Source organism: Numida meleagris, chromosome 7 (genome assembly GCF_002078875.1).
Source record: "Numida meleagris isolate 19003 breed g44 Domestic line chromosome 7, NumMel1.0, whole genome shotgun sequence".
Lineage (NCBI taxonomy): Eukaryota > Metazoa > Chordata > Aves > Galliformes > Numididae > Numida > Numida meleagris.
Window position 1 is genome coordinate 5,531,731 of NC_034415.1, and position 24,059 is coordinate 5,555,789.

The 24,059-nt window shown below is 45.3% G+C and overlaps 1 protein-coding gene and 2 long non-coding RNA genes across 5 annotated transcripts in view; 2 read left to right on the forward strand and 1 right to left on the reverse strand.

Annotated features, from left to right (window-relative positions):
• KIFAP3 (kinesin associated protein 3) overlaps positions 1-20,501 on the forward strand; it is a 65,162-nt gene extending 44,661 nt beyond the window's left edge. For 2 of the 3 annotated variants that reach the window (XM_021404333.1, XM_021404334.1), the window contains exons 19-20: positions 2,891-2,990; positions 20,057-20,501. In XM_021404333.1, coding sequence (XP_021260008.1) covers positions 2,891-2,990; positions 20,057-20,165 — 209 coding nt within the window. In that variant the 3' untranslated portion in view covers positions 20,166-20,501. Of the gene's footprint in view, positions 1-2,890; positions 2,991-14,599; positions 14,628-20,056 lie in introns of those variants that run through there. The other variant, XM_021404335.1, reaches the window with a different exon arrangement.
• LOC110402353 overlaps positions 1-21,448 on the reverse strand; it is a 28,096-nt gene extending 6,648 nt beyond the window's left edge. Inside the window, exons 1-3 of the long non-coding RNA XR_002441050.1 lie at positions 21,282-21,448; positions 20,793-20,856; positions 3,952-4,010 (exon numbers count right to left, since the gene is read on the reverse strand). This is a non-coding gene — a long non-coding RNA (uncharacterized LOC110402353). The remainder of the gene's footprint in view (positions 1-3,951; positions 4,011-20,792; positions 20,857-21,281) is intronic.
• Positions 21,470-22,228, forward strand: LOC110402354. The gene is made up of 2 exons (XR_002441051.1): positions 21,470-21,610; positions 21,691-22,228. It is a non-coding gene; the product is annotated as an uncharacterized LOC110402354 (long non-coding RNA).

Consider the following 24,059-nt stretch of genomic DNA (forward strand, 5'->3'; position numbering starts at 1 on the left):
CCTCTGTGTGGTGTTTTCCTTTTTGGATCCTGCCACTTTATTTCAGTGTATTGGACCTTCAAGATGAGCAGTGTAAGCCACGTGTAGCACGGAACCGGGTTCTCTTCTTACATCGAGTCTGTGTCAGGCTTCCTGAGTTAGAGACGTGCCCGTGTGCCTGTTGTGGTGTCCCCTTTACAGGCAACAAACCTTTGCTCGTTTCACAGGGCTGCTTATTTTCTGAACATTATGACCTAGAAATGGAGTGTCACCGTTAGCAGCCAGTTTCCTGGTTTTTAATCATTTATGTTGCAGGCTTAATGCTATTTGAACAAAGATTTTTTTTGTGTTGGAATTGATACTTGACCAGCAAGGAGAGGCAGATTTCCAGTGATACGTTCTGCAGATGTCTGAAAAATGCTTTTGTTTTAGAAAGTATAAGACTAAGGGAATATATTCAAAATGCAGATTCCCTTTTCAAGTTCCTTCCAGCAAGTGCCAGTAATGGTGTGCTTCTGAACTCTGCCACATTTATACTTTTGAGATGTGGCCAGAAGGGACATAATATTTCTTTGAAAAAGCTACAGATTGTCGTGCCAGTTGGAGTAAGCCTTTGGGTTTCTGAAGGACAGAGTGTTAGTTGGTCAGAAATGGAAGGAAAAAAAAAGTCTTTGTGCAGTCAGAAATAACATGTTTGTATTGTGGTGATCTGCACTGATAGCTCACACACAGTACATACCTGTCCTCAGCCACAACAATTCTAGATTCACTGTTGACGAGATGTGTTCCTATTGGAATGGTAAATCAAATATCTCTTGAAAAGTGACCTAACCCTACCTCAAAAACTCGGTAGAATCTCTGAAGTTACCGTTGAGTTTGGTGTCTCCTTTGCTTTGAAGGTGCTTAACCCTAATTTGTGTTGAAATGTACATAACAACAGATGGTCCTTTAACTGTAATCACGTTATATGCCGCTGATGATATCCATGTGCTTCCTTTTTCTTGTAAATTCATGGGAGCCGTAACTGAGCGCTATGGCTTCAATGTTAGCACTCTTGAGTGAAGACATTTTAAGCAGTGGTAACTCTGGTCTAAGAGTGGAAAATATAATGCTTGCTTTATTGATAGAAAGGAAGCGAGATGCTATGAAGTGTATTTGCTTTAAATCATTTGTTTGATGGCTTTTCCTCTGAAATGCTACAAGTGCAAAAATGCTAATGTGGAAAAAGCACAAATAGGGAACTTTGGCACGTGTCAATAACAGCCATTTCAGCTTCCCTCCCTTTTTCTTTGGTCCTTTCGCATTCTTACGCTATCGCAGAGCGTTCGTGTCTATCTGAATGTGCTGAAAGACAGTAATACAGATCTGTGCCACGATATTTGCTTGTCAAGTAATACCCTTTCACGTACTGCATGCACATGTATACAATTAGAATATAGCCATTGACAGCTACCTTATGCTGCTAAAACGTAGTCTGATCGTGGCTAGCATTTTTCATTTACAATCTGTTGCATTGTATTTGGTCACTTTCCCATGAGATATTATCTTCTCAGTGAGTCTCTGTAGCACCTCCTCAAATGTCTGTTGGAAATCTAGACGTGTCAATACTATTCCTTTTATCATTTGTCACTATATTATCTTCAAAAAACATCAGGTGAATTCATAAAGCACAGGGAGATTTGTTTGAATGCCTGAGTCGTCATCTTTAAGCCCATGTGTCTGTAAGTAACTTCCCACTGCTTCCTGCACAGGCAGTTTTAGTAGATTTGAAACCGCAGAGGTTAAGCTACGTGGCCTGTGATTCCCTGGCTCTTATCTCTCGTTCTTTAAAGTGGAATGGCATTTGTAACTTCCTAGTCATTAGGAATCTCTCTCCTCTGGTAAACCATTAAATTGTCCGTCAGAATGTACCTGTTTGTGCCCGGTTCTTATTGGGCTGCTTGCTGCTCTATGAGGCTGGGATCTCTTTCATACAGTAATGGAAACAAACAGAGAGAGGGTCTGTTTTAATGAAATTGTTTTACCTAGCGAGAGCCTAATATTAATTACCAGGTAATAACTGTGCCCTTAATATTAACAAGGAATGAGTTCTGGGGATGGGAAGAGGAAAGAGTTAAGCTGGGCTCTCATTCAGCTGGGGTCAGTCCACTGACTTCGCTTCAAAGATGCTCTGGATTTATGCTGATGTAACGGAGGGAAGATGTCAGCCCCTGATTTCCTTCTCTTCATAAAGCGAGCAGACTGTAAAGCCTTTAAGGAATACTACTGCCCTTACAGATGTTTACATCTTCATATGCTGATGCTTTTAATATAAAGGAAGGAAAAATACAGTAATTTATGTTCTTGTGTGTACATCATGTAAAAAGAGCACTCTTCTAGGGAATAAATAGCAAGAAGACACTGAAATAGGGGTTGTGGAAAAAAAAATTGGTTTTGAAGCTGCTTTCCTGTTCTTGTTTTTTGTTTGTTTTCCTCAACCAATTTTAAAAGATACCGTGGTGAAAGGCAGAGCCTTGATGAATTAAAACCTTTGTTGCTCTTCTGCTTTGTTGCTGTTGCTGTAGACCTGTGTTTGACCCTTCTCATTACTTTTTCCCCCGTGCTCACTTTCATTGATGGGGCAGACAGTATGGTTCTTGATATAGTCTCTCCAGACCATAAGGTGAAGAGGTAAGAGAACCTTTCTTAGGTACAGCTTTTTTTAGGGCACTAGGCTAGTTGTGGAGTGCCGGTGAATTTTCTGTTGTAGCTGAAGTTGCTCTTTTTCAGTGTTATTGTTGCTTGGCATTCCTCCCGGAAATATTCCATGTTGCTAACGGGTTTCTGAGACAAACCAGCACAGAATATGTTGCCCACTTGCCTTGAAATCACGCTCCTCCTTACAATCTCCGTATCTTTCTTGTTTTTGTAGATGGCCTAATAGCCCCCGATGGAGCAGTGAGTCCAGATTTCTTCAGTGACTACCATCTTCAAAATGGAGACCTGGTTGGGCAGCATCCCTTCTCTAGCAGGTGAGTTGTTGTTTGTAAAGAATATGTATAATCAAAGAATGTCCTGAGCTGGAAGGGAACCCTGAGGCTCATAAAGTCCACAACAGAAAATGGCCGATCAAGTTTCTCTACAGGGCTTCGTGTTGTTCAGTTCTTGCTCTTGTAAAGGAAGTGACTGACACTGAAAATGCAGTTTTGGTCTGCCTTCTTGAATTGCGTGGTTTTTTCAACATGTTAATATACCTATTACAATCCACAATAGTTTTCCAAAAGCTACAGAGAAGTAAAACTATAACAGACAAGTAACTACGTTATGACAATTACTGCAGCACTCAGACATTGTTTTTTGGACCTACTTAGAGATATTTGTGTTGATTGCCTAGAAGAATATTTTTCCTGTAGTCTTAAAATGTTGAAAATAAGCTTCTCAGTGACTAAAGCTACTTCTGCACTTATTTCCCTTTGCTGTAAGTCTTCCCAAAATATTCTCTGTCCTGTTACTCATGGTGTTTACTTTGGAGATTGGGTAAATGAGCTAAAGAGACCTGTTTTGCCTTGGCTTCTTGGAGGTGTTTGTGTTTTTTTGAGCTGTCCCACTGGTCAATGACCTCTCCTTCCCTGTGTTTAGCAACCTTTTGCTGTTTGCATTTCTGAGTAGACTTCTCCCACAGATTCAAAATAGAAAAGACCTATTTCAAAGAAGAGGGTTTTTTTCTGTGTCGGTCATGAAGGGTTTAGGAAACACCTTTTATAGACATGTTATTGTCTGTAAATACACAATGACACGCACTCTGTAGTAAGAAGTACTTCAAACACAGGATTCAATTTAACTTGATGCTATTTGAACATGCCCAGAACTGTGGTTGTTGCCTTCCAAAGTACAAGCATTGTTTTCAATGCTTACAACTCGAGTCACCATTTGTAAAATATGAACAATTTACACTATGCACAGCTGAAGCAAAAGTTTTTTTTTCTCTCTTACCTTGGCTTCTTGTAGTTTTCAAGGGGCAATGGAAGGTTACACTCATTTCTTCATTTTACCTGTAATACACCAGAAAGCTGAATGTTAAGCAAGGTTGCAATGATGGCAAAGTTTCTAGGAAGAAATAAAAATAACTGAAATCCTCCAATCGGGGAGAAGTAAAAAGATGAGTTTCCTTGAGGGGGAAAATGATGTTTATACTCAGAAAGGATCAAGTTCATATCAGTGTGGAACCCTTCGTGTGCAGCTTATGTTTGAGAAGGGGATACTGGCACAAAATCCAGGAAGAGTTGCTTGCCAAGTAATTTTGTTGCTAAACCTCCAGTAAGAGCGATGTTGTTAACATATTTATGAAACACATGATTAACGCTTTAATGAAGGGGTTAGTGATAGATTGGCGTACACCATGTCATCTGATGGTTTCCAAATGGGCAGCCTTCATCTCAGGGCGTGCTGGTGATGGAGAAGGTGACAAAAGTGTGAGCTATACGGAGTCTTACTGTGCAGCTCATAGTTCTCAGCTTTAACATAGATGCGCAACCCAGGAGACAACAGGTTTCTGTGTTAACTAGAACACTCCATGGCTATGTAATCTTGACAGTCTTTGTCTCTTCTGGGAAGAATCTTGAGTGTCCATGGGTTAGAGTTAAAGTAGATCACTCAGCCTCAAATTTCAAGCCCTTTTCAGAGAGCTGCTTTAGTAAGATGCGTTTTAATCTGATTGTCTTCCAACTAAAATGAGTAGCAAAGTATACCTGGTATATCCTTAATTAAAATAAACATTTGTACCATTTCCTTGTCGTGTCTCCAGGGGTTTTGGAGGCCCGCCTCAATAACAGAGGACAGACAAAAACTAGCTTGACTAACTACAAACTTAGTAATCGCCCGCCGTTGATAGCCCCTGTAAATATTCAGATTTCTCATTACAATTCTGTTTTCTAGGAAAGCTTTTTTCTGTATGATTGCTCCACGGATTTATCTGCAGACCAGACACAGGCTAATTGGAAACAGCGTGTAGTGCTGCAAACGTTCCGTCCCACTTGTAGCAGAGCGGGGCTGAACTGTTTGATAGAATAGATACTGGCAGTCGGACGGCGAATCCTAGTTTTCAGATGTGTGTCATTATCGTTTTGAACTTCTTGGCGCCAGAAGCCAGGATTTCCTGATGCTTAGAGCTAATGTAAAATGCATTATTGCTCTGAGGCATGAGCCGTGGAATTGCCAGTCCCGTGAGCTTGAAGAGTCAGACCCTCCCTTTTCCCAAATTTGAATTGGTGTTGGAAGGTAAAACCATACGTGCTAGAGACCCTAATTAAAAATAATAGCAGCAAGTCAAGGCTCTTTTTATGTGTTATATAGTGTACATTTCATCCATACCAAAACATAATTCTAGGGTATTTTTATGCTTACAGTTTAAAGCTAACAAGAACCTTATGTCAGGGATTTGTTTTCAACCAGTTCCAGCTTTTAATAAATCTAGATTTTTGTTATAAAAATGGATCGTGTTTCTATTATTAATATTTGGGTATGTTTTCAGAAACGTTTTAAAAGAAAGCTGAGCTATGATTGTCAGTTAATGGTAACATTTTTGTTGGTGAGTTTGAAGGGGGCTGGCTTTATAATGAGTAAATGCATGTTTTTCAGTCTTCTCGTTTGTTATACTTTATTATGCGTTTAGTTGTTGTGTCTGTGTCTTCTGGTCTTGATTTTTTTTATATTAGGCTTTATTATTCTGTAGTAGAAAGAGTTGTTTACTGAGCAATGGGACGAGTTGGTGAGGAAGCTTTTTCCGTGTGTGCCCTGAGAAACTGGAGGTAGGTGACGACCACGAGGTGACTTCTTTCTACTCAGCTTTGAGTAATGCTTTCTTCTCTTTTCTGCAGTCCTGTAAGGAAGAGGTAGAATGCATCAGCTCTTTAATTTCTCTGATGGTATTTCTTAGCCTCCTTGTCGTGCTTACACTGGATCAGGACTTCCTCTTGTCTTCAGGAGAGCCTGCATCGATGTACTTACAAGTCAGCCGTAAAACCCGACCTTTCTAGTTCCTGCATATCACTGAGAAACTGTGCTGGTACTGAACTTGTGTTGGTGCTCCCAGTGCATTTATAAGGGAGGCCTTACTGGGGCTGAAGCCTGTCTGATCACCAGCCTAATTTTTTGGAGCCAAAGAAAGGGATCTGTGAGGACAGTTTTGAAAGACCGCAACTGAACTCGAGTTGCCTAAGAGATTTTCACCGTAAGCAATATTCAGGAATACCTGTACGAGGAAAGTCAGCCCATAGCAGCTGCCGTGTATCGGATTGTTACACCGGTTGTGCTGCGTGGAGCAGATGGTGAAAGCCATGTGCTGCTTTGGCTGTAGGATGTTAGTTCTAGCAGAGGTCCAGGGACTGCCTTTGAAGTTCCACCAAGTTGCATTCAAGAAAATTCAGGGGAATTGGAGCAGCAGATGCATATAGATATGTAATCAATGAAATTACTGACTTCCTTGTAACGCAGCATGGACATCGCTGTGGTCTCCTGTGGAGTCCCTGCCCTAGGAGACACAGTAACTCCATACCCAGACGTGCTGCACAGTCTTATGTGGGTAGAGAAGTCTTTTTTCTGCAAGAATTAAGCAGGAGATAAAAAGTTGAGGTGCTTTTATGCACCTGGGCTAGCACAGGGCTTTTTTTCCCCATTATTTTTTAACAAGGAAGCATGAAGTAATAGTATTAGCAGTAAGAACATCTACAGATTTGTCAAACCAGGTGGAATATCCCAAGGGTTGAGTTTTTCAAAGACATTACTTTCCCTTTATAGGGTTGCTTGGACTTCCCTTTGAAAACCAGAGTACTGGCTACTGTCAGAGGTGAGAATGCTGCCTTGCACGATGAGTTCCTGCAGTGCAGAAGAACTTTGAAAAGAACTGTAGAAGTATCTAGCCCTGAATCTGTTTTGTAAATCTATGTGCATGCTATTCTTGTCACATCATAAAGCAGGTGAGGATAATTGTTGTTTCTGGTATTTGTCAGCAGAAAGGAGAAGTTGCACGTAAGCACAGACCTGGAAAGTTTGCATTTTCTTTAACACAGCCAGCATCACTTTAGGGATCCAAGATGTTGTTAGAAATAGAAATGTTTTGTTGCTGTAATGCATCTTGTGAGTTTCACAGCATTAGATTAAAGCTCTTCTTTCGGAACTATATTCTGAATAGAGTAATACTGTTATGTAAGGTATCTATAAATGGAATTGTTTCGGAATACAAGGTACACAGGAGTGATAAAATACATAAACAGCATCTCCCGTTTTCTTCCAAGCTTTGGAGCAGAGTGCAAACAGATGACAAGGTATGTTTTCCATTCAGCAGAAAATACATGGCCGAGGAGGCTGTTTTGACAGCTTGTATCCAGGTTTTTTCATTGGCTAGGGAAAAGGCTGTGATTAGATTATCAGCTTTGAATCGTCGTACTGTCTTTCAGAAGCAAACGTGCATTAGGCACAGGTTTGCAATTTTCATCTGTCACTAAAATCTGTATTTAGGGGCTCCTGCTTCTGGTAGCTCTTAATACAGAGTGAAAGCTTTACGATTGCAGCAAACAAAAAATCCCTCACCTTTGGCTGAAGCGATGACAGCTTGGTGTCTGAGCTGCAAGGGAGAAAGACCAGCTGAAAGAGATCTTCAGGAATCTAGGTCGTTTCTCAGATTTTAATTACTTTCTAGAAATTATTTCTTAAAACACAGGCATAATAGCAGTGGCTAAATATCTTCTAATGGAGATTTCCACAGTATTTTCCTTTCCCACTGGGGAAAAATCTTTTTAACCTTTCCCAGCTGTAACTAGATAGTAGTACAAACTTCAAGCGCGAAAGCCAATTTGTTGTAAAATCTTAATCAGAGTTCCCAAGTTCTGTCTTTCTGTAGCTTTAGAGAGATGAATAGTTAGGAATGCTGGAGCTAGCCAGATCTCTTTTTTTTTTTCCTTCCAGAGGTAGTTTTCTCCAATACAGAATCCTTTAACCTCATTATAAAACGTGGTAGAGCTGCTGCTGCACTCTTAGTTCTCAGTGAGACAAGGCATTTCTGTGTGTGTGCAGTTCCTGGTGTGGGAACTCATCTGTCCTCTCAGCAGAGATCCGATTGAAGCGTCTTCCCAGGAAGCAGTGAGGTTTGGCATGTCAAACAGACTCGGTTTTTATGGGATGGCTCTCTGTTTCTGTCCTTGATGGGACATCTTTGTTCTTGCCTGGATTTGCAACCCAAATCTGTAGCTGTTTCTCCATGGTAGGTCATTGTGGTATGTTGTGAGTTAATTGCGTGGAGCCAAGACCTTGCAGGCTGCTCTCCGTTAAGTTCAGTTAAGCTGTGTCTGTTGTTGGGAGGTATGGGCATACATAAGCTACGTTTTGTGTCTTGGGTTGGCAGGAACTGGTGGTGTGGGCTTCACTGGCTTAATACGTGGCCGTAAGTGCTGGTGGCAGTACAGGGGACGTTGTCCCTGTGGCTTCAGTTCTCTCTAGCTAAGCTACCCCCAAGTAACGTCTGCATGTACTAACAGCCTGTGCTGAATGGCAAGAGTAGTCATATCCGTAGGCTTTTTTGCTTGGGTACCCTGATAAATATCAGATGTGCATGTTCTTAGGGGAGGGACCAGGGTAGGGCTGTACCCCTCCATTCCTGTTAATTTCTGCAGTGTTCTGCAGGCTCTCAGTCACATCACAGCTGAATAGCTCACATTCCAGTCAGATACATCAGCTGCATCATATCCTGGCAAACAGGCCCTTTATAAATGTTTGTCAATTTTTTTAATTTGTTGTACGTGCAGTTTATCTCCTCTGTCAGCATTTGTAGCTGTCTTCCATGTAGATCATCATCTTCAATCAGATTTACAGAAAGCAGTCCCGTCTTGTTGTCCTCAAGCACTGAAGTTAGGATTTCATCTCTTGCTTAGTTTCTAAATGCTACAAGATACCTTTCTGATATTAAGAACCTGCTTCCGAAGTAAAGACTGGAGTTGGGAGCTGTGCTATGGAGCACATCTCACCTATTGCATCCCTTTAAAACACCCGTGGTCACTATCAGGCACTTAGTTTTGAAGTCTGAGCTCCCTTCCCAGCCCTTCAGCAGTGAGGTGCTGTCTTGGAAAAACTGGTGCATGAGTAGACAGGAAGAGGTGGAGTTTGTTGGGTTTTGTTTGCCTTTAAAAAAGACAGAGTCTTCCTTTTCTGGCAGTTTGAATGCTTTTCTGCCTTAGAGGTGGGACTCAGAGATGAACTTACTGAAGCAGAAAACAGGAATGGAAGTAGAAGCGTGTAGAATTTAAGATTCTACTTTCCAGTGCTTTATTGTAGTGGTGTTATTCAGTTCTGTGTTACTTTTTCTTTTCCATTCTTAAGCTTTATCTAAAAAACAAACCAATAACAAAAACCCCATGTTCCTGCAATGCAGAGAGAATGTTGTACTCAGCTTCTACCATTTGGATGCCATTTAATTTGCATTTCCCAGGAGAACTGAATTAGCTTTTACTAGTAAATTGGGCCTATAACCTTGTAGGCAATTTTTATTAGTTTATCACACATCGGTATTAGCAAATTGTAAATCCCACTGAAATGAATTTGCAAAGGCCTTAAAGAGGCGCCCAGAACCAATGGAGTTTCTCGAGACACATAGGGTTTTCTGTTGTTTTTTTTATCCCACAAAAATGCTGCTAGTTGTAGCAGTCATATATATTCTTTTCATCATATTCTGTTGTCCCAACTGTCTGCACGTTAAGTTTTTGGCAAGACATACTCAGTGTGATCAGGAAGTTTTCACTAGGTTTCAGATGCAGCCCTGTATGGCTGGACGTAGCATGATGAAGCATGCAGAGTTGGTGAGTGCTGCCTTTATGATCTGCTCATGTGCACCAGCCAGGTCAGTTCAGCCATTTCTTTTTCTTCATCCAAGCAGCGTCTGTTTGGGTGGTACAAATGCACGGAGTGAAGATCCTGCATACAAAGATAGTGGGAAGGAAGCAGGATCTGCCGCCCCGTAGGGGTTTCCATTACTGCAGCACAAGGGAATGGCTCCAGCACTACCTGCGATTTGGGAATATCCAAAGAAGGACAACGTTCTTCTTAAACAGTTTTCTTTATACAGCAACTTCTTCATGTGCTCGCTTGCTTTTTGATTATTCCTGTGTCCTCGGTCTGTAGCAGGAGAAGCTTCCCAGCGGGCAGCTGACGTCTGCAGCGCAGCACGTGGCCCTGGCCACAGAGAGCCCAAGGTGTGCAGGGGTGCAGGGGCAAGGGGAGGGGTTGCTCATCCCAACTCAGGTGCCAGAGGCTCCAGCAGAGCAGAGCTCTCCCCGCTGCTCGCTGCCCTGGACCACACCACTGCTCCGAGGTGTGTGGTCCGTAATCATGCAGGATCGTGTTGCACTCATTTAATTTACTGTAAGGGCTATTTAATTGCTCTGAACAATTGCCCTAGTATGCTAATAGGCACAATAGCTTGCTTAGGAATATTTTAAAGGTGTGACTTTTTTTTTATTTTTATTTTTTTTTGCCTTCAGCACGGTGCAGATGCCGTTTGGGAAGAGTTAGCATTGAGGTTTTAATGCACTCCAGCTCCTCTGGAATATCAGATGCTGGGGCCTCCTTCACTCGCAGTCATTTTATTCCACCTGCGCTTAGCCTCACTGAGCCCACACGGTTTAGGTGGCTATGAAGAATGTTAAAAGAATGCCAAAATGCTGCAGCAGTTAGCTCAACTCCTTTGGAATGTCTTACCAAAAAAACCCCCAAACCTGAGTCTGTCTCTTTTGAAATGTAACATTAATTAATTCCCACGTTCTGTCTGCCGCTCTGTCCCTCCAGATGTGCTGCTAGGAATAGGCTGGCTCCCTGGTTACAAGCCATCTGGGCTCTGTAAACTGATTTGCACTTATATTAAACAATAAGTGAACAGAATGCGGAAGAGTTATTAAAGCAAATGTACATTGCTTATAAATCTCAAAGTAAAATATTAAAACGTAGTAAACGGGAATGGAATGTGCAAATGAAGACCTGCCTGTTTTTAATGAGTTTAGCTGTGACCTTCTCGATTTCAACCAAAGGAGAAGAATTTTTTCTCTTTAAAATAAAAAAAAAAGAAAGAAAGAAAAGAAAAAGAAACTATAAAACTGCTTACAGAAGTATCTGAGACAAAAACAAGGAAATATAATGTTCTAAACTTGACTGGTCCAAACCACTCAAGCTGCTGTGACAGCTCATAAAACTGAGAGTAGTTTTTAACTGGACTCTGTTTTACATTGCCAGAGTGAATTTTCCTTGCAGGAAGTAGCCAGAAGGTTTATTTAGTTTCCAGACTGCAGCTTTGATCTTTCCATTCTGTCACTTCTCAGGTTACATAGCCCTTTTTCACTGCAGTAAATCTGCAACAGTTAATGAGAATAAAATTTCCTCCTTCTCACTGATCGCACGCTGTTAAATGCCAAACCACAGCCAGCAGCATATTTGCAGAATTCAGCTGCACTGTACAAAAACAGCACAATCAGTTTAATCTTGTTGTTTTTGTAATTCATTTTATGGAGCTTTCCTTTTTCAAGTGACCTATTTTATCAAGACAAGCGGTTGCGAGGCCAGACCTGGAAGAAAGATTTAAAGCTGTAATAAAGTGAAGGGTGTTTTGTACGCTACGGATAAGCGTGCTCGCAGGATTCAAAATTAAACCTACCATGAGTCGGCTGTAAGTCCCGTATATCAGCAGGATATTTCTAATGGTGGCTGTCCTTACCAAACAGTGCTGCAAGCAAGTCTCGGGTATAAAAAGCTAATGTAACGTATCAGTTTCTTTTGCCAAACGGTTGAAATTCCGTTGATCCTAAAATTTGACTCGGATTCTCTTTATCAGCCGTGCGTGCGTGGTGACAGGCCCGTCCTTCCCTCAGGAGAACTGGAAGATTGTTTTCAACCACGGGGTTAAAGAAGGAATTGCACAGTGTTTCATTTGCCTTCTGGCTTTTGAGTCCTCTAAGCTTGGTCGCTGTGTTTCCACGGCACCCTACCCAGCTTTCAGCCTGGATACGTTTGATTTTCATTTCACTCCAAGTTGAAAATTTTTGCGTGATAATGCTACTCCAAGATAGAGATCTCTAAGAAAATATGCAACATCTGTGTCTGTATCTGGCTCGTTCCCTAACATTGCCAATGCCAGAGGGGAGAAAAAAAGTGGTAAGGGACATGGAGCTTTACCTCCTTCTTGATTTACGCTGACACCATCTCTGACTGGGGGTGAATTCTGACAAGACTTCACTGGAGCCCTGCGCCGAGACACAGAACTGGTTCAAATCTGCATAATCATCTGTGGTGGCAGAAACATGTAATGTTGATTCATTGGTAATAATGCTCCCCTTGCGTTTTGTGTGTGTGCTCTAGCGAGCGCTGCAAATCCCCTAGTAATGTTAACTTTCAGAAGAGACTTTGAAAGCTTTTATTGGCCGCAGCTGTAAATCAAAGCAGAGCAGATTTTTTGCCTCTCTCTCCTTCGCTCCAGCATCTGGATTATTGTCCCTGCTGAGCTGCATGGTTCTTGGTGCTGAGCCCTGCAGGCAGCACGCCTATCAGCCTGCTGGCCTGGCTCTGGGTGTTTGTGCACGAGGGGGAATGCTTTTTCCCATTGGTACTGAAGGGCAGAGCTACGTGGCGGTGCTTGGACTTGAGGGGTTTGTGTAGATATTCAAAGGAGTAATTGTTCAGCGAGGAACGCTTCAGTCCAGGGCACCGAGAACTTGTATTGCTGCTTCAACTGCTTCTCTGGGAGTGCTTTTCTGTAACACAGCACCGGAAGCAGAAGCATTTCTCATCTGCAAAGTGGAAGGCTGCTCAGGAACATGCGCAAGATGCGGACCGCTCCTGAGCTGATGCGGTCGGTGACGAGTTGCCTTGGTGAAGCTGCCGCTTCAGGGTCTCGTTCTGGTCAGGCTGTTGGCTGAAACTTCTGTACCCGACTGACATCACTGGGCTCAGTAAAAGAGGCTTGAAGGCATCCCAAGCCAGACGTATTACTAGGTAAAGGTTAAGGCAAATGCGATCTTCAGTGTACGGAGTTGACACACGTACTTTGGCCTGCCCGAGGGGAGAGGAAAAGACATCTTCCTTGACTTTATTGCCTGCTTCTCAGGGCTTTTTAATTTGTTTTAGTTTTTAATTAATTTTTTTAGAAATGGCTATATCTAATCAGTGGATTTGGCCAGATGTTGAGCCAGCAGCATGGGAGATGTTTCGGTCGGGCCTACAGTGGGAAGGCAGAACTCTTGCTTTCCGTTCCAGCTCTGACTGCGCACTTGACCTTTTAGCAAATCCTGTAGAGAACAGCTGAGAAGCTCCTCTGCCATGTGACAGAGCTGTGATGCTGGCTGAGGGACTGTTAGTGGAGCTACTCTTATGCCTTGCACAGAAACAGGATGGCTGTATGAAGCACAGAGGGCTGTAATTTGGATTGGTTGCTTTTCTACCAGTTGAAAGTCGTCTTACTTATTTTGGGGGCGTTGGAGAAGAATCGAGGTGTATTTTCCTTTACGTAAATCTAATCTGAGTTTTCTCACTATTGTAATAGGTCACTTAGTGACATTACGATGCTTGGATTGTTTTTCTTTGCCCACACTCCGTATGGGAAACTAAGGTCATGGAGAAAAGGAGCAACTTGCCCAGGATCGCACAGCAGGTACCTGACAGCCCAAGTCAGGCTGCCTTCACAGAGCTGGAATGGCAAGGCCTGCGCTCAAAAACACAGGGCTCTGACTGAATCTGGCTAAGCAAGCCCATTTGTTCTTAGCTCAGTCCTTTCTTGCCATTTAGTTGGGAATTAACTAATTTATTTTTTAAACGCTGCTTTCCCACCCGTGAGTTTTGGCATGCTTGTTGCTTGATGCATAGCTGGAGCCTCGCACAGAAGACACGCTGCTCGCTTATCCACAACTGTCAACTTTGCATTTCTTTATAATTACATGGCAGAAGCAGCAGCATTGTGCTGAGATGCAGCTAGGCACTGAGTCCAGAAACAACTGAAAGCTTGAAGTCATTAACTGCAGTGAAAAAACTGGATCACAGGGAAGGGGAGACACGATCATACCCGTAAAAGCCGTATCATGCATAAGGGAGCTAAATTAGCACTACACGGGTTCATTTTTGACATTTCTTATCTTTTGGGCCGATGCAGCATTACCATTAAGAGAAGGTTAGTATTAAAATGTGAACGTGAAGGCAGATCTAGTGTGCAAAGGCAGAGTCCCTGCCACAGAGCTCCCCTCCCACTTGAGCTCGAGGGATAGAAAGTATGGAAAAAAAGCTTCACAGATAGGGGAGAAAGAAAGTGGGGCCGTAAGAGACAGAATTTAAGAGACTTGTGGTTTATAGTTTAACGTCATTACCAGTAGTGGGAGAATCTACAGTTACAGAACATTGGGTTTTTCTGTGTGTTTTTAAGGCTTTGCAGTTGTATGCTGTTTCTCTATAACTGATGGTTTATGTTCTTATTCTGAAGGACAGAAAATTTATGGCCAGCGAAGCAAAACCAAAGTAGTAGCTGGCGCAGAGAAGTAAATCATCTTCTCAGAGACTCATCTTCTCAATCACTATACTCTGAGCAAAGGGAGCCTCCACTGTTTTATGATGTGTTTTTTTTTAGTTGGTAGCAAGTATCAACAGAAAGAGAGGAGATGAAAGCCCACAGACTTTGCAGTTCTTGTTGGTGAGTATTACAGTCCGTAAGCTGCATCTCAGTTGCTTAGGTCATTATGCTGTGCTTGTCATCAGTCTGGACTGGTGCTCTGTTTCCACGGCTCTGGTACCTCCCGAGGGGAAAAACACAGCCTGCAGCATTCATTTGAATGCAGCTTACTCTGTTATACACGGCAACTTGATACGGCATTAGAGATGATGGGTTTATGGCATGAAAGCTTATATGGAAATGTAGGATGGTAACTGTACCATATGTTATCAACGGTGCTGTCAAACACTGGTAGGTTCACAAAGATGAAACATTAGGACTCCGGGGATGCTCTGCACCAAACTCTGGATGCCTGTCTGGGGGCACATGGGGGCTGCTCTGACCATTACAACTGCTTTCTAGAAACAATAATACAAGGTATCTCAGGGTGTCCATCCTTCTGGCTTGCCTGGGTCACACTGAGTGAAGAGCAGTTGTCTTGGGCAGCATATACGTAGGTCACTCCAAAAGTAATGCCTCCTGTTTATTTTCCTGGAAACAGCAACAGATACAAAGAGCGCAATAACACTGACTGAGCAAGTTCTCAGCTACAAAACTCTGCTTTTCCACGCGGTCACCACCATTAGCTCTGCATTCTTGCTAGTGATGAAGAAGAGCCTGAGTGCTGCTTTATGGCCTGAAGCAGTGATGGAGCACCTGGTGAAGGGGCACAGCCAGCCCTGGGAGCACAGGTGGAAGCAATTCACGTATGCAACCAGAAGGGATGGACCCTGGGTTCACTCTGAAACTTGTATCCCTGTTGAGCAGCTGAGAGCCTCTCGGACATGAGCCTGGTGGAAGCCTTGTTGATGCAGAATCAGGAGAGGATTGTCAGGGCTTTCAAACAGGTTTAGGGTGAAAAGAGAAACAGCTGAAATCGTGGATCAGGTGGGAGTGCTGGATGTGCTCCAAGTAACATTTCTCTCTGAGAAATGGACACTGATTTCAGGGTGCTTTAATTGCAGGCTTCCAGCCATGACAATGAAAGAAATTTAGGCTCTAAAACACAAGCTCCTGAAGTGATAACTGACCCCCAAAGGTCGAGGCTGCCTTGCTGGGCCACGCTCACCTACTCAGGCAGCCACCACCTTTCTTTCAGGTACGATCCTTGCCCTGCTGCTCCATGCTTCTTTCCCAAGCAGCGTTCCTTGCTGGGTTTGCTCCAAGATCTGTGCATTCTACGTGTGGGTTTCCAGCTGAACGTCAAGGTGTTGGTTTTTACTTGGGACTTGCCTTTCTGAGGCCCTGCTTATGCTGGAAGAATTAGTACCCATTTTAGAGCAGCTTGTCAACACCAGCACCGTTAACAGTGTGAACACTAGTGCAGACAGGCTCAGGTGTCTGTTGCATCAGGAAAACTTCCAGAAAGCAGCTTTGCTCTGTGGTCAGTCTGCACCCAGGTGCTGCTGATCATAGTGCCAACCTCAAGAGCCTACCAGGGCCCTGGTGAGCTGCAGATTGCTGTGGGAATGCCTGCAGAGGGCTGCTGGCACAGTGTGTGCCCTGCCTGAGGCTGCCCAGTCTCCCAGACAAAGCACAAAGCCCGGCGTGTCCTGGTGGCTCGGGGAGTGGGGAGGGGGTGAGGAAAGGAAGGATTCTGTGGGATGCTGGCTGGCGTTTCCTGCTATTGGTTGGTGTCTGCTTTTTAAATGACGTCAGGGCACCCAGGATACGAGATGGGCGTGTTAATTTGGATGTTACGAATCAGAGGCAAGTATCAATAAGCAGAGCTGTTAAGAAATCTCTCCTCGCTCGTGCACATCAGGAACGTTTTCCTCTTCGGCATGTGTTCTTCAGCTCCCCAGCAGAACACGCAAATTGGAAAGTTCAGCTGTCATTTGGGGAAGGTCATAGATCACACTAGCAGCCCGAGTAATCCAAGAGGTTTTAAGTATCATAGCATTTAGTTTAAAGTGAAATTTGCTCTGACAGGGGCTGGCAGACCAATAGGAAAAAGAAATATTTGTGCTTGGAGAAGTGCATGTGTAGAGACCGCGAGTATAACTGATGGCTGGAAGTGATTTCAGTCTAAAAAAAACAAATCATTAAGAGAGTGCATAGGGGTAAAATACACAGTTCATATTTTAAAGGGTCTCAAAATGAACCAGCAACCGAGGTTAGCAGTACATAGTAATTAGCTGTGCACTTCAGTGTTTAACTCCATCAGCTCCAGGCGCGGTGGTAAGCTTTGCCCAAGCGAGCGGTTACGCTGGGTTAGCGAGCACGGAGCCCTCTGCATGCACGTGTGTGACGCTGCGAGGAAAAGCTCCTGTAAATAACTTGCAGATCGAGGCAGCTGTGTAACTGATTTATCTGAGAGCTCTGTTTGATGCTGCGTGGTGCACATCCGTTACACGAGTGCAGGGATTGCACGTGCTGCAGCTGGGCACCCAGCTGAACCACGCTGTCCGCGGGTAGGAGAAATGTCAGTGTGGGGACGCGTACTGTTGCCTCGATGGCATAATTGCCTCTCCAGCTTTCTGGGAGACAGGCTGATGCTAGGTTTACTGAGCACAGAGTTTCCGTGTAGATGCAATGTAAATAATGCCAACAGCACACTTTACCTAGGAGCAAGTCTGGAAGTTGATTGCTGGTATAAATCTGCGAGCACATGGCACGAATCACCATCTCAGGCCAATCATTAGCCAGCAAGTGTTTACAGCTGAAAGCTACCAACTTTCCTGGCTGTGCCCTTCTGCTGTTCTTGGCAGGGGTGGCAAGCATTCCGCAGGACTTGGTTTTCCAACCCGGCGTCCAGCTCGTGGGTTCTGCTTGCAGAGTCACTGCCCTTGGCCTGCCAGCCTGGTGCCAGAGCCAGACTTCAGTCCAGAGCCGCCTGTTTGCAGCTTTGCTGCCCAGACTCGATGGCTTTTCCTTCATCCACGAGGACAGGTTGTCTCTCCTCTTCCTAGGATGAGGAAGATGCTATGTTTGCCCTCCCAAACAATCCAGTAGGCAAAGCTGGTGTGTTTCGAGAGCACTAAGATGTAAAAATGAAGCCAACTTTTTTTTTTTGAAGCGTGGGCAAGTGTTCACTTACTGATGAGAAATATTTGGAGAAGTGATTTGGTCAAGGTGCCTTAATGTGATTTTCTGTTCTTTCTTTTTTTATACTTTTTGAACTATCCAAAGCCGTTATCAGCTGATCCATCTCTTCCAGTTTTCTTCAGGACACTAACATATGTCTAAACCGTTTGGAAATAAGCGATACTTCTCAAAGCTTAAACTCTAGGGATCTCTACCTAATTACTTACACATTTATAAAGGAAATATATATATATATATAAATGATATGCTGGAAATATAATTGAAACCGTATTTTCCTTGCTCTCTTTATCAATGTAAATAGATTTAAAAGGTCTTTGAATAAAGGCTCGCTGAACTGGAAATAGCCCGCAGTGATAGAGCCGCGCTGCCGCCCCGTGGCTCGGCGCTGTCACTGCACCCACCCGCAGCGCTGCTCCTCGCTAACGAGGGAGCAGACAGAGGGACCATCCATCCTCTGAGCGACGGGCTCTGATTGCGGGCACCGCTGTGATGTCGGAGCGCCGCGTTCGCTCTTTCTGGAGACAAGAGTTAAACGTCCAGAAAGTAAGGAGGTTCCCTGTAATCCCTTCTTCCAGGAGTCTTCTACAGCTTCAGGTCTGCTAAGGAGAAAGCTGCTGTGTGCCTGGAGAAGGCACCTCAGATGTTGCTAGCTCGTTTCTGGATGGGCTGAGAAAAGAGTAACTGGACTTCGGAGGAAGGAATGGGAGGACGGGGGGGGGGGGGGTGCAGAACCAGAGCCACGTGTGCACAGTGCTCTTTGCTGCCAGCACTGCTGCTCTGCTTCCCTTTGCTCTGCAGAAGGGACCGCTCAGACGTAGGGTCGGACTGATGGCTGCATGTACACGTTCTGAGACAGAGGCTCTGCCAATCCAAATACAGACAGGCAGACGTGAAAATAGCAAAGTACTTGCAGGGCACCGTGTTCCTCCAGAGACAGTCAGGTGAAACAGAATGGTTTTCTCTGCGTTCGAGCTTCTTGGTTGTTCCCTCCGTTGCAGAGGACAAGTCTCAGCCTCAGGCCTTCCACCTTCACGTGATTAGCAGAATATCCCATACGGGAACTGGTTTCCTGGGAAACCAGGCACTTGGGTCTTTTCCTAGGCCCTCCCAGAGGCACAATCTGAGGAAAATACATTGGCAGGGATGAAGTGCTTGGACAGGATCCCCCAGCGCTACAGCTGAGCCCTTTCAGTGCAACCAGCTGGGCAGTGCCAGCTTTTTGGTGAGCCAGGGCCTGGGGCCCACCCATTGTATGTCTTCTGGATGGGTCATTCTTTCCCAGGCCTCGGCTGTTGCATAACCCGTGTTCCATATGTGTAATTGGCAGTAATGAGGTTCAGCTTTTCCCCACTCCAAAAGCACTTGGGTTCTTTGTGTTTTGACAGTCTTCAGAAGGGAAGTTCAACTTCTTTCAATGCATCTTTAGTCAGACAATAAATTAGAATCCTTTTCCATTTGTCCTGCTGAAGTGGAAGTTTAAAAGTGACACAGCTAAGAATAGGCATTAATCCAGAGTCTTAAGCAATGCTCGTTTTCCCTCTACCTCCTGCATGACAGTTATTGTTGAGCATGAAATATGTGCCACTTTTCCCTACGCAGTTCTTGTGCTGTGGGACTTTTAGGTGTAAAAGATGCTCTTCTGTATGACAAATGGCTCATTGTGTCTCATTAGAATATAGCCACTCAGTACTTGATGAATTCTTCCTGCCATTTGCTGGTCTCGTAACCCATCAGAAGCGCTGTCCTTTGCTGAACTCTGTTGCTATGCCATATATTGTCACTTTCTCATTTCTGCCCGCTCTGTGCCCCAGGGCTTCAGAAATGCACTGTTTCTGGGGGAAAAAATGGATTATTCAGATACGCTCTGTAGGGACAGCGTTACCAGTGGGTTTTGCAAGACGTGTAATTGAAGTCTCCCCGGAAACAACACGTTAACTTCCATGTACAGGTAGAGAAATTGAGTCACAGAAGCGAAGCTTTGCTGGTGCATCCATAAAAGAAGAGTGCTGTTTCTTTAGGGGTTTTCTTTTCAGCTGAAAGTCAACAGCAGCTCCCGAGAAGCTGTTTGAATCCCACAACGCGCGTTTGCCGTTTCCTCACTTTCAGGAAACAAAAAGGAATTCATGCAGTGATTTTTTTTCCCAGGCCTGCTGTTCCTGGACAAGAGTTGTGTGGATTTCTCTGCAGCGTTTCTGTTTTACCAGCGGAAAAGATGGAGCAGTGCTGCCTAGGATGAGGAAGACTCGAAGCTGGAAGAGCTGGAAGAGCACCTTCCCCACCGCGCAACAACCTGCAGCTTCTTACAGTTTCTCTCCCTTCTTTTTCCAGCATGGGAGCTGACGGTTTTGGTCAATCTCCGGGAGTTCCTGGCCGCCCAGCGACTGCGTATGGCTACCGCCCCGATGAACCTTACTACTACGCCTACGGAGCGCGATGAAGCACCGGCTCGCTGCTCCCTGCCCCACAGGGACAGGTGTGTGCATGGCAGGTGGTAGATCTGTCCCTTGGTAATGCATGGTTGTATCACAACGGGGCTGTTGTTACGTGTCCTTTGGCGTGTGTAGCTCCAGATAAACCTAACCTTTCTGAGTCCGCCGTCGTAGTGACCGTGTTACTCTTCAGTTGCTCTTTAATACCATTTTTGTACAGGATTTGCTCTGTGACTTGAAAGCGAGTATTGAAAAGCTGCTGGACTGGAAAGTGTCACGTTATGTATATTAAGCTACTAATTTAATTTCTATTAAATATGAAAACCTGTGTGGTCAGCGTCGAATGTGGTGAATGCCTTCTGAAGCCGTGTTTTGTTTGTTTTGCAACGCGTTTAAGAGCAGTGCTTCACGTGAAGTGGTTAATATGGACTGTTTCCCTCTAATGCTCGAGTAACACAACACTCCTCAGCCCCAGCATCTCCTGGCACCACTCTGACACATAGTTACTGAAGCCTGCTCTTTGGCCTGATGACTTTAATAATGGAAAGATGGCACGCGTTCACTCCTTTGGGCTTCAGGCATTTACAGTCTAGTTTTAAACTTAAAATTAGAAACCGTACCACGCAAAAAAATACCTCCACTGTGAGCGCTGGAACGCTCCTGTAGGTTGAGAGAAAACAGCCACCGCCATCCTGGGCTCTAGCAAGAGAAAAAAGCACGGTAGGTCAGGTCAGAATCCAGGTGCCATCTTTCCCTTTCCCCCCCAGCTTCTCCATTGTGAAGTACGACTGTACCCCAGCCTACTTGTTCACAGCTAGGTCTAAGCACAGAGCGTGGACAGAGCAGCAGACAGTCCAAGATGCCTCCATAATGGGCATACGCTTGCAGTGCTGTCATGAAATTAAGCCATGTTAGAAACATGCTACGTGAAAGCAGAACTTAGGCTAAAATCTTGTACCCTCACCCATAACAGATAGATGCAAGCATACAACGCCCTCCACACGCCACTATCATGAAAGCAGTTCAGACAGTTCCCTTTTCAAGTGAAAAGCTACTCCAAGCTCATTATTTTTAAATGGATGTTGACTTGCAGAATTGTGCCCATCTTCTCTTCTTCCACATACCTGGCTTAAACAGGAATCCCCCTTGGATGAGGGGCTGGCACTACCAGGACAAAAGCCAGCTGTCCCTTATGAACAGTGTATGCGCTAGGAAGGCTCTGTGCTGGTTTACTAAGTTTGTATTTGCCTTACGCCTTAATATCTTTGACATCAAGACTGTTTCAGCCTGGCTTTTGACAGACGTGCAGGTACCTTGATATGTGCTGCTGCTCACCAGGTCTCACACTGCGTGACTGGAAATGATTCTAAAATTAGCCCTGGTGTTTCTTACAAGTTCTCAGCCTCCACCCTGTGATGTGCTGGCTCCACATGCATGGCTCTGCTTGCAGGAGGTAGGTGGGAGAACAGAAGAGCCTTGCCAAGACTAACTAATATTTTACATTTTTTAACTAATTCACGTGCAATTTCTTAGCAGGTTTAAGTTCTTTGTAGAAACGCTGCAGGAAATGTGAATCCGACCGACACGTGATGCTTCCCTAGATTCTTTCCGTCGGCCCGAACCCACGCTCTGCCTGCCCAGCAGTTGGGCCGTGTTCGGTGGGACCCTTCCAGCCATTCCGTAGCTGTGAGAGGAATCACCCAGGCTGCGCAGTCAGGCACGGGCTTTTTCTTTTGAGCCTGGTACCCACACATCAGGATTTTCCAGAAAATGAGCAGTAAGTTATTTAAAGCAGTTGCCCTGCTCGTGGAACGTGTTTTGAGCGGAGGGGGAGAAAAAGTGAGTCCTTAGAGCGTGCTCAAACTATCAATGAAACTGAAGGAGCCTTTAATTGGAAGCTTCGGGTTAACGAGGAACTACAGTTGAGCCTCAGCAAATGGGTGGGTGCCTGTAATTGTAATACAGCTGTGACCACGCTGAGAATAAATGGCAGTGGAAAAATCTCTGGCTGCATTTTTAGTATTCAATGTTAGGAGTTTATGAGAAAAGAATAAAAGATCAAGTACTTGTAGCTTTGCCTGGCAGCGGCTAAGAGAAGAACATCATTTATCTGCAAGCAGAGCTTGGTAAAAATTACTCAGCACTTAGTAGCCTGAGGACAGAGCCTGCTAGCCAAGATGAAAACCAGCTGTGCCACTATATTCTCTGCGGCGGGAGAGAGCCTGATTTTCTCTTTAATTACGGTTCCTGAGCCAGAAAGGGGAAAAAAGATATGAGCACATGCACTTCTCAATCTCAGTCACATTTCCTGAGGGTGTCAGAGGGAGACCGGAGAGTCGGACCCGCAGGGTAACTTTTTGATGGTCTGCATTCAGGGATTGAGCCCCCGAGTTCTGTATCCTGCAGAAAATGGGGCGAGGAGGGATCTGTTTTCTTCTAGCAACTTCTACTACTTTTCCTCTTCCCTCCTCTTCCTGACTTTGCTCCTCTTTTCTTCCCCCTGCAGCAGGGATCCCTGACCATCACGGGGGTATCCTCCTTCACGCTCTGCTGCTAATTAGTTAACGAGTGGCTGCGCAGGCGTTTTAGATGTAATTAGGCTGTGAAGTTAATAGTACAGTGAAACAAGCTCAGGCTGAGAAGTTTGTACGCAGGGTGGAAAAAGGCAGAAGGAAACCAGCGTCCTCGGCCCAAAGGGAAGGAGCTGATTCAGTCTTTTCAACGCTGGTGTGTGCACGCTGCCTCGTCTGCTGACAGTTTAACACGGGTATTTCATTCCGAAATGAGATTGCCATGATTCTGTTGAATTTAATCCACTTTGGATTAAATTAAAGAGGAACAAGATGTATCTTGTTCTGGAGCAAGCAAGACAAGCTCTCTTTTGGTATGAGAAATTTCAAGGCCTTCTGGCAGGTTCTTTAATGGAATTCCTGCAGTACGCCACTGGTAAACTCAACCCTGCTCGCTTCATGGGAAAAGGCAGCAAGCTGAGAACGGCTCCAACTTGGTTCTTTCCTCGAGAAAAACAAACTACGACGACGCTGACTTATCCGTGCAGCTTCCGTTGCAGCTGACAGCCCTGGGGTTGTTGTGACCCGCTCCTTTCTTCTGAATGAGGTTCAGGAGAGAGGACGGGCCCAGCTCCCTGCCTGCTGCCGCTTCGCTCCCTGCAGTTGTTCAGGTCTTCACTCCCTGCCACCCCTCACTCGTGCAGAGCGAGCCAAGGCCTTCGCGCACTCAGCCCGCCCGTCGCTCTTAAATCCCTGTCTAGACGAGGTGTGGGTGCGGGCCGTGCTGCTGGGCCCTCCTCGCTCTGCACATTCGCTTCAAAATGCCGGCGCAAACCACATCCTAATGCCTTGGCGCGGCGTGAGCCTGCAATAACTCGGGTGATACGAAAACGGCGTGTGAAAAGCCCGGACCTCCCACCGCACCGCAGTCACTGCTTTCAACGTGCGGGCTGCTGCTCTCCAAAACACTCCCGTGAAACCTCTCCCCCGAGTCCCTTTACTCCGCAGCGCGGAGAGCAATTATTTTTAATGGCGTTCAGGGGACCTCCTCGTGATGCCGGGGGTGCGATGCGGGCGGGCCACCTGCGCGTCCCAGCGGTGTGCGGCCGGGGAGCGGGGCCGGGGAGGGCAGCGCGGGGCCGGGGAGGGCAGCGCGGGGCCGGGCGGTGCGGCCCGAGCAAAGCGGGGCGGAGCGGAACTTTCCAGCAACCCGAGGCCCGCGGACACCGTGACTGGAAACGGCGCGCACCGGGGCTGGGCTCCCCCTCGGTGCTCTGCCACGGACAGCTCGGATCGACGAAAGCCATCTCTCCCGAAGCTCCGAGGACTCGGCCCGCAAGGAGGAGGAGGAGCGCTCTCGCCCGCAAACCGCCCGGCCTTCGCCCAAGATGG